We start from the raw sequence: 14,610 nt of genomic DNA on the forward strand, positions 1-14,610 counted from the left end.
CACAATCAATCTCGAACTTTCTCCATTTTAACAAGGCAAATAGAAATAGGAAGAAGAGGGCTTGAAAGGTCTGATTATCTAGACCGCCTTTAGTTTGAAGTGGAGCTTGAAGGAGTTTGTAGTTGTAGTTTTGGACTTAAAGGTTTGGTAGGATGGAGGTTACCCAAGTGGGCTCACCTTGGGGCTTTTCTCTCAAGCGCAATCTTAGGATCAAAACTAAGGGAATTTGGGCATAACCTAGGCTCAAAATCCTTAAATGTTCAGACCATTTGGATGAAGTAAAAGGACCTACTTATAGGAAAATGGACCCATGACAGCCTGTAGGTTAGTTTTGTGCGAAGTTTTGTGCGATTTTTGGGCCACAAGAACTTCGGCAACACTTGGATTGGCACTGACGCTAGTTGCAATGGTGTCATGTCATTATTGTTATAATAATGATGGTCAGTGAATATTAATTGCTCATTAATGCGGCTTTTGTACGACTTTTCATAATCTGGTGCCATCGGCAATGGCACCGACGACATTTCAACTACCTTCAAACACTGTTCATGATACATGTCGTGTTCTATGATCTAGTTCAGATGAACTAATTATAGCTTGAAGCTATTCCAACTAGCACTGACGACATTTGGACTGCCACCAGATATTAGTTGTTTTGTCGTTTTGGTTGTACCTTCGTCTGATCATCAACCAATGAGGATTCGACAACCTTGACCCGTACTGACATCTAACATGTTAGTACAGGTCTGCTATGTTGGTGGATAAGGACTGACATGTCGGCGGGTACAGACTGACATGTCAGCTCATCACTTTAGTCATACCGGCTAGGCTATTTCCCGTTTGGTGAAGATCTCGGGGCCTGGCACTGGTGAAAATGGCGCTGGTGACATTGACCATGCCGTCAGGCTTCTTGATCATGTTGTAGCTCGAAAAGGAAGGCTCAGGTGCTTGGTGCAATTTAGAATGACGCTGGTGCCGATGGGAATGGCACCAGGTTTTTGGTCTTCCGGGTCACCCATGCTGTGACTAAGATGCCTTTAGTATCTTGCCGTCACACTTTTGGTAGGGCTTTGATGCTCGTTGAGGTAACATCATAACCTTTCCTTCTGAATGCTTCATGGTCAGGTCGTTCTGAGTCTGCCTTGCCTTGTTTAGCCTCTTGACACTTTTAATCCCACTGGAGCAATAGGGCTTTGGTAGAGGCTAGGTTGACAGAGAAAGGGTTCTGGTGGGCTAAATGGTTTAAAATACCCAAGTGGTCTGCCTGTGACATTTCAACGTGTCAATAACTTCTCTAGTCAAGATCAGGGTGTTTACACATCTCAATTTGTGTGATGAATTTAATGTCAACTATAAATGGCTCTAGAGGTACCTAGGGAAAAGTAATAGTGAAAAATTTCTACTATAAGAACATGTAAAACCGACCTATGTAACTTAGATTGAGTCAGAACAATTTAGTAACTTTATAATTTGACTAATAAGTTCATATTATACTATAAAGGAATAAACAATTGATTAAGATTTAAAGTTGATATTCAATTAATATTAATATTAAATAAATTACTGTTTAAAATAGTACAACATGTCATTTTTTTGTGGCACTATATTGTGTTACTTGCACAACTTGTGTTATTATTTTAAAGAAGTACTAATCTTAAGTAAACCACTGCTTTGAGTAGTGCAAAGTACCATTTTTGTGGTGCCACTATGTTGTGCTACCTACTCGACTTATGAAATTCATTTTAAAGAAATTAACATGAACGTTGAATTTATTTAAAATGAACTCATTCTAGAGTTTAAAGGGACATGTTCATTAGATTGTTTAAATATTATAAACTGGAAGTTCTTTATTATGATCTTGCTAAATTATATTACATGTTTGTTTTTAATTAATTTTGTAATAGTGCAATGTGTCATTTTTATGTTGGCACTATGTCGTGTTACTTGCTTAACTTGTATCAAATTTATTTCATAGAAGTCAATATGAATGTAGAATTTATTTAAAATAGGGCATGTGCATTACCAACTAATAGAGGAGTTTAATGATTTAATTGTGTAGAAGAAAAAAATTGAAGTTTTTTATTGTGGTCTTGCTAGAATATGTTGTAGGTTTATATGTGATTAATGTTACAATTTTTTTATGTCCATTAGATTTATTAAGAAATTATTTAGAGTTTGATCAAATTAAAAGTTATAATTTATTATAACTTATAAAAATAATTTAAATATTTATAAGTTATTAATAATAAGTTACAAATATGTATATATATATATATATATATATATATATATATATATATATATATATATATATATATATATATATATATATATATATATATATATGTTACATATGGAAAACTCTTAAAAACGCCGATAGATGAAATTGAATAGTGTTTCGCCCCGCCACGGACATGCTATGTCTATTGTGGTTTTGCCTTAAAAATCGCCCCAGATCTACATGAGCCGCAATGGACATGCTATGTCTTTTGTCATAAAAATACTGCCACGGACATGCTATGTCTATGGCGGTACCTCAACAGTCATGCTATGTCTTTTGCGGTACCGCAATGGACATAGATAGTCCATTACAGTCTTTTAATCCATGTGATCCAAAACAATCGGACGGTGCTGAGCCTATGGCCGAAAATGTTGTTCTTTTTTGTCCATTGGCATTGCGAAATGGCTTCCGTTACATATATGTATAAGTTATAATTTACATACACACACACACACATACACACACACACACACACACACACACATATATATATATATATATATATATATATATATATATATATATATATATATATATATATATATATATATATATATATATATATATATATATATATATATATATATATATATATATATATATATATACATACAATGTTTTTATAGCGAATTATGCATTCCATTGTGGCACTATGTCATGCTACATAATAAAAATTGTGTCAAATTTATTTTAGGAATGAATGTAGAATTTATTTAGAAAGGTATAAAAAAAATTGTGATTCTTCCTTAATAGCATTTCATAGGATTTATTCCTTCGTTTTTGTTTTTAATATTGATATTGTATTTATAAAGTCATAAAATAGGTAATTAAGATTAAAAAAACTTACTTAACAATTTGATCACCAAAGTGTTCAAGTAAATAAATAAAAATATGAGTAATTGAAAGAAAGATCTATATGATCTTTTACTAGGGAATAATATATAGATTTTTTTTTTTATTCACCCCTTTGTTTTGGTAGAAGGTACGTACATGTGGTCTTATTACAATAACATATACTTCAAAATAAAATCAACACAACAATAAAACAAAGATCTTAAAACTTGTTGCCATTGAAATAACTATGCACTATACTTGATAATATAAAGATAAGATTGCAATAAATAAAAGAGAAGAGTATCAGAGATTACCTAAACCGGGCTTATTACACCTCACACCGAGTCACCAACATCTGATGGCACGAGATCGACGATTTAGATTCAATCTCAATTCGGAAAAGTAAGTTTAGGCCACACTAATTCTATGGAACCTTTTTATAATTTTTCAGACCTAAATCCTAACCCCAAGACTTATTTTGGCATATCCCATACCACCCAACCCTTATGCTATTCAAGATGAGAGAGAGACTTAGGAGGTGGCCTAGGGTTGGGGCGTGCCCCTCTAGAGATAGGCTAGGAGAGAGAGAGAGAGAGGGGTTTTAGGGGAGGAGAGAGAATCTTGAGAGGGAGGAGAGAGAGTGGGGCGTGCCCTTTAGAGAGAGAGAAGAGAGATTATGTGTAGAGAATAGAGGGGTACACCCTTATTTATAGCGTAAACTTAGGTCTAGGGTTTCTCATAGTTTACCTCTTAAGTGAGATTGAACATGGACCGTCGATCAAGGGTGATTTGTGGGATGAGAGATCTGAGTCATCCATTTCATAGATGAGCCATCAACATTATGGAAAGTACATGAACCATTATCCCCCTTTCCTAAACCATTTTCTCATCAATAGAAAATTAAATAAATTAAATACAATCAAATATTGTGCATACCATAAACTAACATAAGTGTACTCAATCTTTCCACAAAATATTTCAAAGATATATCAAGTCTACTCAATCTTTCTACAAAATCTTTCAAAGATATATCAAGTCAATATTTAGACAATATCTTCCAGCCATATGGTCACATGCCATATCACTAAAAATAGGAAAGAGAATAAAGGGTGGGGCGTGCCACCCAAGGGAGGCACTCATGGGCCCCACCTTCTAAAAATATGGTGGGCCCATGTACATAATGGGCCCCTATGATAGTTTATATATTTAAAATTAATAAAAATATTTTAAAATATTTATTTGAACATTTAAACCATTGTAAATTCAATATCTTTAATTTTACAAATCCAAATTTCATAAATAAAATATCCAAATATTCATAAAAATTCAAATAATAATTTTAAAATAATTGATATCTTAAAACAAATATAATTAAATTAATTTGATGGGAAATGAATCCATACAGCTTAAGAATTAAATCAACAATCATGGGGTACTCTGCCTTCAACTGTGGACTACAGACCACACTTGCTTTATCGAACTGACCCAATGTTTTTCATGATCCACAGTCTAAGCAGGGGTTCATTAGCGGGTCACCAAAGTCTAGTCGATGAGCTAAGGGGTCGCAATCCCAGTCTGTGGATTTTAGGTTCTCGCTTAGAGACGAGTCAATATCACCTAGACCAGATGCGACTACAACTCCTACGGTGCATATGGGTATCTCTCGCACATGCATTTGCTTCACCCAAAAATGTGGCTTGCGTTTCCGAAATGGTCTACCGTATGTTTGCCGTATAATGGTACATGGATGAGGCTTTGACTCCCGTCTTTGAAAGCCACAATCACACACAAGGGTCACACAGTTCATCGACTCACTCATCCAGGCATATTCCGACCTCATCAAGGGGTGACTCATTAGGACCCTTATCGATTAAGATTCTATGCCTAGGTAATATGAGTTTTTCTCAACTGACTGGCCTAAACCATCAAGCACAGCCTGATATATGCAAACACTATTTGTATAGTATGGTCCACAAGAGATCACACTCCCACTGAGTTTGTGATCCATTATATCAAGCATTACTTTACTCATAAAGCCTTTAATGGCCACACAAACCCAATATCTCCTACTTGGCCTTTGAAGGTCTTACAGTCTCTCTTCCTCACTTTCTCTCATCCCTATCCCTCTCACATGTTTTACAAAAACATTATGGGCAACCACCTTAGTCAGAGGATTTACAATCATCAAATTTGTGGTTATGTAGCTAGTCTCGATCTCTCTCAATCTCACCTCATTCTTCAGGTGATAGAAATATGGTTTAGTATGCTTGGAATTTTTATGAAAACGATGCTCCTTAGAAACGTATATTGCTGTCGTGTTGTCGCAGAAAATCCGCACAGCCTCACAACATACGGGTTGAAAGCTGAGCTGATTAAGAAACTTCTTAATTCATACGGTCTCTTTGGCTGCTGGACAACATGCTACATATTCAGCTTCCATGGTGGATAATGCCACTATGTCCTGTTTCTTTGACTTCCCAGCATAAACACATATTCAGGTATAGACTTCACATTATCTGGATCTGCGAGATAGCATGCATCTGAATATCCTTCTATTGCTATTTCAGTTCTCCCCTTTATATGTAACGGCATAGATATTTATTATGGAAACTCTATTCTTTCTGTCTCGGCTTTCAATAAGCTCTCTCTCATTTTTAAAAAGTTTTCAGTTATTTCTCAATCACGAATTTTTCCATTTTCTCTCTCTGCTCACATGTAAAACATTTTCTTTTGCTCACATGTAAAACAACTTCCTTATTTCACTGACAGTTTCTTTATTAAATATATACACGTCACTTTCTCTCCTCTTATTTATTCTCTCTCCCCAAATAATCATACTCCATGCGCAGCCATGGCCTACCCACTTTTTGTTATATATTTATTAGACCGGGTGTTAAAAGATGCACCTCTCTCTGTCCCTCTCAAACTCTCTCTCTTTAAACTTTGATGCTTTACTTCACAAACCATACAACAGGTGCAATCTTTCTCTTCAAGTGATCACATCTTCATTCTCTAAATCATTTACTTCATGCGCAATACAAGCATTTATAATTCCTTTTTGTACGGCAGTCACATTTTCTTTCTCTAAATAGGTACGTTCATTCTCATTTTCTTTTATGTTATTATATATTATCAAATATCATGTATTGGTATCTTGAACTGGTTTTGTAGATTGGTTTCCTATATCTACGTTATGCTGCAGATTCAAAGACCTTATGAGGTTGGTTTGAGCCCAAAGTAAAGATGATGAGGTACCTATAAAATTAATATTATTAATATCCTTTTTCCGATTCAGTATGTATGATGTGTGGATCAATTATCTATTATTGCTTAAAAAGAAAAAAATATTTAGTTAACGACTTGGAGAAGTTGGGGTTCGAAGCTTTAGTTTTCTTTTTCCTGTTTAGTGTACTGTTGTAGCTTATGTTTCTTTCTTCCATTTAAATTATTTTAAATATTAGTTTGTACTGTTGTAGCTTATGTTTCTCTCTTCCATTTAAATTATGTTAAATATTAGTATTTTTTGATAATTATAGCTTTGATGCAAGACTAGCACATTCTAAAAGAAAAACATCACAAATCCAAATTGCATTGTAGGTATTTGTAGACCACGAAACCAACGTGAAGCCAATTGTTGTTCCTAGAGCTTGAATACGGAACCTGAAAACTCATTTCAATATTGAGAGGAAACTTTGATGTATTATAATAACTCTTAAGCCTAAGAATTTATGAACAGAAATAAAATTGCTCATAAATAATTGAGAAAAAAATCCAAAACAGTTATTTAAAAAGTGAGCATAATTTGTGTGCAAAACTGAGAAATTCATTATAATAAATTTGTATATGAGTACTATTTCCAATCCATAAAAATTCATCTCTTTTTTAAAAATTCTTATTCAATAATTTACGTCTCATTGAAACTTAAATATACTAACTTTAAATCATTTATAATTAACCTGCCAACTCATTTCGATATTGAGAGGTAACTTTGATGTACTGTAATAACTCTTAAGCCTAAGAATTTATGAACAGAAATAAAATTGATCATAAATAATTGAAAAAAAATCCAAAACAATTATTTAAAAAGTGAGCATAATTTGTGTGCAAAACTGAAAAATTCATTATAATAAATTTGTAAATCACTACTATTTTCAATCCATAGAAATTCATCTCTCTTTTTAAAATTCTTATTCAATAATTTACGTCTTATTGAAAATTAAATATGCTAACTTTAAATCATTTATAATTAAAATTCCAAATATTGAAAAATAAATAAGAAAAGAAAGCTAGCTTTCTACTATGTTATCAATTGTTTGAATCTACTATTGTGGCATCAGTGTTATTACATTATACATGATTATTTTATATTATTTAATAATATCTATAAATAAAATAAATAAATTATATTGTATATTATCAAATAATATCTATAAATAAAATAAATATTATATTTATTCAATAAGATAATGCTAATGATAATAATGGTGGTGATGGCAATTCATATTAGCAATTATTTTTTAAATAAACTATACCACGTGCAACGTAGGAGTATAACACTATTATTTTTTAAAGTGCCCATAAGGACACATTGTATATTTGGTCCATCAAGAAAACTATCTACCAATAATTTCATGTAAATATGGAGATCTATTTTTAGAAGTATATTTAAAAAAAAATTTACATTTTGAGCCTTTAGTGAAAGTTTTTAGTGAGAGATCTTACACCCTTAGGCACATAAAATCAACTTCTACGTTATTTTTTTGGCATTAGTTCAATTGGACCTATCCAATTAACCTATATTGTCTGCTATTGATTGATGAAGATGAACACATGAAGATTCAATTGGACCTATCCAATTAACCTATATTGTCTGCTATTATTGATTGATTGATGATGAAGATGAACACATGGCCACACTTCCCTTTATCATGCTAATTCAGTTACTTATCTTTGTTCTCCATCCCTACCAAACTCCAAATCTAAGATGAATTTCTTGGTCACAAACGTGCTTATATTTTATATGTAGAAGATATTTTGATTACATTTAAAATTTTAAAAAAAGAAGAGTGATTTATAGACTCCAAAATTTTAGGTAAGACACGAAATGGACTACTTATATGCGAAAATTACAAAGAAGGTTGTCAACCTCACTTTTTTATATTTTTTGAAAATTATCAAAAATATACTTTAATTTTAGCTTAATAGGAAAAAACCACAAACTATTGTAAACATCGCCTACACCCTTTTTCCTCATTTTCAGGTTGTTTTTTATCAAAATAACATTCACGATAGTTGTAATACCGCAATGTTTAGCAATTTTGTACAATGTTTAACGCATTTAATATTGTACTTAAAATACCGTATAAAGCCTGAAAACGGTTTAGTGAGAGAAGATGGCCACATAAGAGAAGATGACCACATAAGCTTAACCGATTTTGACCACTCTCAAGCTAAGCCATGTTATTCGGTATTTTAAGTACTGTAAAACTAACCATGTTATACGACCATGTTATACGACACCCCATAAACCCTTTTCTCCTCATATTTATCTCTTTCATCCCTATAAATTTTTTTTTATGTTTATCTTTTCTTTATCTCGCTAATTTTTTATCTCTTCTTTCTCTCTAAATCATTTATCTCTCTAATTCTCTTTCTCTCTCTACTTACTTCATCAACTCGAGAAACACGATTCCAACGATTCCAATGTGATACAAATCTGACTCCATTTAATTTTCATAGGGGATGAGATTGAAATTCATAGGGGATGGGATTGAAAAGAGTTTTTACAAAGGAGAGTAAGGTACACATGTTATTATTCAAATCTCATGGAGAGAGAAAGAGGGTTAGAGAGAGAAAAGATTTAGAGAAATCTCTTTGGTGAGAGAAAAAAAGATAAAAAAGAATTCGATAGCGAAACAAAAGATAAATATTAAAAAGAATCAGAGAGGTAAAGAAGATATAAACATAAAAAGAATGAGAGATGAAAAAGCATTTTTCTCTAAATCTTCTTTACTTAAATCTTTTCTCTCTTTTAATGAGAGAAACATAAAAAAGATGAGAGATTGGAAAGCATTTTTATACGGTGTTTAAACTACCGTATAAAAATACCTTAAGTATTATGGTACTTAAAGTATATAAAATACACTAAATATTACGATATTTAAAGTGCCGTAATGTTCTTCATGGTAATACTACTACTGTGAAGGTTATTATCGTAAAAAAAACCCAAAAATGAGAACAAAAATGTGTAGACGAGGTTTAAGAAAGTTTGGTTTTTTTTTTTTCAATTAAACTTAAATTAATGTATATTTGCGATAATTACCTTATATTGTTCTAAAATTGCCCCTCAATCAACTTGGATTTTGATTTTTAGTTGCTTTTGTTTGTAAGACAATGCTGCAAGCTTTATGGCAATGTCTTACTAACAAAAAGCAAATTTTTTTTTTAAAAATCAAAATTCAGTTTGAATGAGAAACAATTTTGAAAACAAAAAAAGAGTAGACGTGGAGCATTTTCATATTTTATCTAAAAGTTTCGGAGTCCGTACTAAATCACTCGAATTTTTGTTTTTTTTCGAAACGCTACCATTCAACGTCTCATGGCTACCAGCCATGACGACCTCTTTTTGTAACGATGTACAATGCTCCCGCGAGAGCATTTATACTGATACTTCTTTGTTACCGTTCTTTTGCATTCGCCTTTCTCGCTCTTACAACCGAGTCAACCGCATCTCGCGAAACAGGAACAACTTTATTCCCGTCTCTTTGTTTTTTTTTGTTTAACAGTGACAACTTTATTCCAAACTTGACCGTCACTTCTCAGCTTTCACAATTACAATTGCTACAGTGGCTCAATTATTCAACTCCCTCTCTCTCTCTTAACCCTCTGATTGCGGGTTTTCGTTTTGGGCCATCGAGGAAAAAGGATAATGAGCTGTTGAATTTTGTGGTATTGATATTTTTTGGATTTGAAATTGGGGTTTTTAAGGCAATGGAGAAGACAACGTTTGTAGGTTGTTAAGGTTTTCCAGTATTTAGAGCCCTGGGGATCAAGAATTGGGTTTTCCTTTTTGGGGAAGAAAACATCATTGGCTTCTTGAAATTTACGAGCTCTGAGAGTAGGCTGAAATACTGATAGTCACAGGGGAATAAAAGATTAGTTCTTGAGATTTTATACAATATTTTTGGATTTTTGAATAGCATGGATAACGGTAGTTGGATGCCTGCTCAAGGCAAGGGTGATCTAGTTCTAACGGATGCTAACGATTGGAGGACAGAGCTTTCAGCTGATTCTAGGCAGAGGATTGTGAATAAGATGTGAGCTCTGTCTCTCTCTCTCTATCTCTCTCTCTCTATCTCTCTCTCTATATATATATATATATATTGATTGGTAGGTATATTTCTTTTTTTCATTGTTTATTTCTGTAGTCTACTGCATTCCCAATTTGATATTGCCTGTCTTTGTGTGCTGTTTTTTGTTGAAACATATTTCTTCCTTTGGTATGGGAATGTTTAGAATTCCAAGGATATTAGAGAAACAGTAGGATAATACAACTTACCCTTGTTGAGATGGACTTAAGGAAAATTGTTTCATGCAGACTGAACTGCATTTCTACATATGCGGTCTAGAAAGTGTGAAGCATATATCTTAAAGATGGATGCAAGTAGGTTTCCATCTAAAAACAATAAAAACAATGGAAACGAATGGTCGAAAAGTTTTCTTACTAGAAATATTATTTTAAATTTTAAATTTTTTTTAATTTTTTTTTATATTCATGATATCCATGTTAGAAACTACATGTCATTAAAAATTAAGTCTAAAAATCCATCTTAGAAATAGATTTTTGTTAAGAGGCTCGCATTTCTATGCATGCCGGCTTGGCCGCATAGAAACTGGGTCCTTATCTTAATCGTTTGGGAATAAAGAGTATTTAAAAATGATCATGGACATCTCTTTATTTTTATATTTTCCCCCAAAAATTTGAACATTGGATCTTTGTAATGACTATTTGCGTATAAGTTGATTGACTATATTTAATTATATAAATTTGAAGTTTCTTTTTGCGTTGGTGACATACACTTGGCCTTGGAATTGAGAATAGGATTGAGCAATACCAGAGGCAATACCGAAACATTAATATTGTCGGCAGCTACTATCGACAGGCGCAACATTGTTCCATATTCAATAACGGAACCGTTCTCAAAACGGCAATCAAGAGGTTGGAACAAGCCCAGGCCGGAGAGTAAGCTGGTCTATTCGTTGTATGTATTCATCTTGATCTGCAACTATAGAAGGATCTTGAATTGGTTATACCCCCACCTTCAAGTGGGTAGTGCCTTTCCCACTGGGTTATGATATGCATATGAATCTTCAATCGGTAGCATAGCTAGGAGGGTTCTATCTCCCTTAGGAACTGTGGTAAGGGGGGTCATTCCCGTATTAGCTCTCTTGTTTACATGGCTGCCCTAGAAGACAATATAGTTAATAGTATATATTTCTTAGCTTAGAAAGGAACCCCTTTCAGTCCCATTCTCCGGCTTGTGAGGAACTTTGGTGGTGCCTCTGAGCCTGCCGTAAGCCAAGGAAGGGCATCCAAAAGTCCCTGGGTCAGGTCTGGTTGTTATCAGCAGGTGTTGTTTTAGGCCTTTGATCAGCAGGTGTTGTTTTGATTGGTTAATCATGGAATAAGGTATGAACTTTTTTTTTTTGGGAGTGTTGGCTAATTAGTACTAATGTCAGGTCTTCATCGGATATTGGAGGATTTTCCTTAAATACTAAATGGCTTGATCCATAAAACCACAAGCCCTACTGCTCTAGTTGATGGCCTTTACTGTTTTTCATTTGCAGAATGGAAACTCTTAAGAGACACTTGCCAGCAGGTGACCCTGATGGACTGTCTGTACTCACAAAAATTGCTGCAAGATTTGAAGAGAAGATCTTTACTAATGCTGAGAACCCGGTTCTCCTTTCTCTCCTTGTCAATCTGTAATTTATATTTTTAGTTGTGGATACCTAGTGATTGTTTTCTTGGTTTCCCTTCCTTTTCTTCATCTTTTTCAATTCGTATCGAGAAATTTCATCTCATTCTACAGTTTCATATCCCTATTAAATTTGCCACTTGGAAGTCTTATTTGGAATGAAATATGAGAATATGACAATGTGAATCTAGAATTGGGTTCACACTGAATTGTATCATTCAATTGGGTATGTAAGATAGAAGTGTATATGTCAGTATCGTGTGAGACAAACACTATTTATTTGCTCTGGTTAGCAGATAATCATTGAAGCCCTACAAAATTTTAGTGGGTAAATCCCTTCAAATAACATTGTGTCTTGAAGGTTTTTAAATTTGGCTTCTAAACTGCGTCATACATAATGTTTTTGATAAATATTTTGTATATTTAGATATTTCTATTACAAATAACATCCTTTTATTTGAGTGTTGTGCATATGGACAGGCATGCATCAATAATCATGCACGTATACCTACGTATTTACATGTGCGTGCTACATGCATCCTGGGTATTTGTCATGTGTACACATAATGCCACATAGATGGTTCTGTTGCCATTCTTGTTTGGTTCCATTCATTTTCTTTATTTTTCCTTTCTCAGTTGTTCAACTTCGGGATGATATTTTTTTAAATGTTTTTTAATGTATGGGGTTTAATGTTAGAGCTGTTTCAGTTTGTTGATGTTTTGCATTTCAAATAAAGACTAATTTTTGTTCATTTGGTAGTGCATAAAACTCGAATGGCTTTCTGTTGTTCGTCCTCATTTTGCAAGTTGTTAACTGGGGAGAAATTTTATACGTCATTGACTTGCCAGCCTTAAAACCTCTCCCCACCAACCCTTGACATGGCAAACTGTGTAAATAAGCAAAGAAAAGAAAATCTACTTTTGTGTAGGTTTGGGATGGCATATGCTGGGAGTGAATCAAAGAATTGGAGATCAGCTTTGTGAACAGGTTGAGAAAAGAACTATCACCGAATGAAATAAGTTCACTGAACTGCTTGTGGACTCTGACAGACCCAACATTTTATTTTTATAAGATTGATATCTGACTTTATTGTTTGCATGAACTAATTAATAATTTTACTAACCCACCCAACCTTTTTAGTTGTTTAGGAAGAATCCGGCTTATACGCTCAGAGCTTAACTATTTAATGGGTTCAAAACTCTTCCCATCCATATTAACTTTTAGCACTTATTTGGGAGAATTAGTTAGACTGAATGATCATTGGAACAATTGATTATCTTTAGCTGGCCGTGGAAACAATGAAGTCGAGATAGAGTAGAAGGTATTATGGTTATTGGTTGTTAAGTCAATGGTTTGTCGAGACTTGGGTGTTAATTTTGAAACAACAAATTTGTGTATTTTGGTATAGTTATTCGTGACAAAATAATTACACATTTATGCTTATGATTCTATACCTAATCCTGTATATTGTGATTAGTTGGATGCTTTATACTCTTATATGTTAGTCCCTTATGAGAATCTCAATATTCACATTTCTCACCTCTGAATTATTGATTTCCAGGCAGAATATTTGAGGGAAATATCTCTAATGATGCTCACTATGGAGACAGAATCTGCCGTGGGCAATTCTATGGCATCAAACCCTATTGGAGAAAAACCAAAATATGCGAGATCATGGTGAACATTTGTCAAGTATAGAAAATTGTTTACTTATGTGCAAAAAATACTGTTGGTGTATATATATATATATATATATATATATATTAGGAAGAGACTACAAAATTCCTATGGGCGAAAATGAACAGTATTTTTGCCCATAGGCTCGGCGTCGTCTGATTTTTCGGACGCCATGGATTAACGACCGTCATAAACTTAGCATGTTTGTGGCGGGATTTTTTTACGCAAATTTGAAGCAAATAATATGGGGGGACCGCCACGACTGCCCTAGGTCCGTGGCGATTTTTAGGCAAAACCGTTATGTTCGTGACGGAGGCGAAACACTATATATATATATATATATATATATATGGAAAAGCTAACAATAGTTGGGCAGCTATAATGAATTGTATTATAGGTGGAATCCCAACCGTCAAATCTTCATCATGTAGTTCAGAATGCATATCACTATATGAATTTTAATATTTTTTCTAAAAATCGAATCATAATGAAATTTTAGATGTGTTACTAAAAAATAGTGCACACAATTAAAAAATATTTCTCAAGATTTAAAATGATTGAAATACCCCTGAAAAATGACGGAGGTAATTTGTTCATTTTAAATTATTGAAAGTATTTTTTTTATATTTTTATATCATGCGCAATAGTGTTAGGTATATACATCCAAAATCTCATCTTAATCAGATTTATAGAAAAAAAAAACTAAAATTAAAATAGTGATATGCATTCTGAACCACATGATGATGTTCTGAAGGTTGGGATTTTTCCTATATTACTATTCATTATAGCTGTCCAGCTATTGAAAGGTTTACTTTTATATATATATATTTGTGTGTATG

The 14,610-nt window shown here is 33.3% G+C and overlaps 1 protein-coding gene across 2 annotated transcripts in view; it reads left to right on the forward strand.

The window, feature by feature from the left end:
* The first annotated feature begins 9,668 nt into the window (after positions 1-9,668).
* LOC110007350 (mediator of RNA polymerase II transcription subunit 15a-like) overlaps positions 9,669-14,610 on the forward strand; it is a 29,530-nt gene continuing 24,588 nt past the window's right edge. For both annotated transcript variants that reach the window (XM_088869812.1, XM_088869813.1), the window contains exons 1-3: positions 9,669-10,431; positions 11,963-12,074; positions 13,656-13,771. In XM_088869812.1, the coding sequence (XP_088725938.1) occupies positions 10,316-10,431; positions 11,963-12,074; positions 13,656-13,771 (344 nt within the window). In that variant the 5' untranslated portion in view covers positions 9,669-10,315. The remainder of the gene's footprint in view (positions 10,432-11,962; positions 12,075-13,655; positions 13,772-14,610) is intronic.

The sequence above is a fragment of the Amborella trichopoda genome, chromosome 6 (genome assembly GCF_054954075.1).
Source record: "Amborella trichopoda isolate Santa Cruz 75 chromosome 6, AtrichopodaSantaCruz75HAP2 v2.0, whole genome shotgun sequence".
NCBI classification, from domain to species: Eukaryota; Viridiplantae; Streptophyta; class Magnoliopsida; order Amborellales; family Amborellaceae; genus Amborella; species Amborella trichopoda.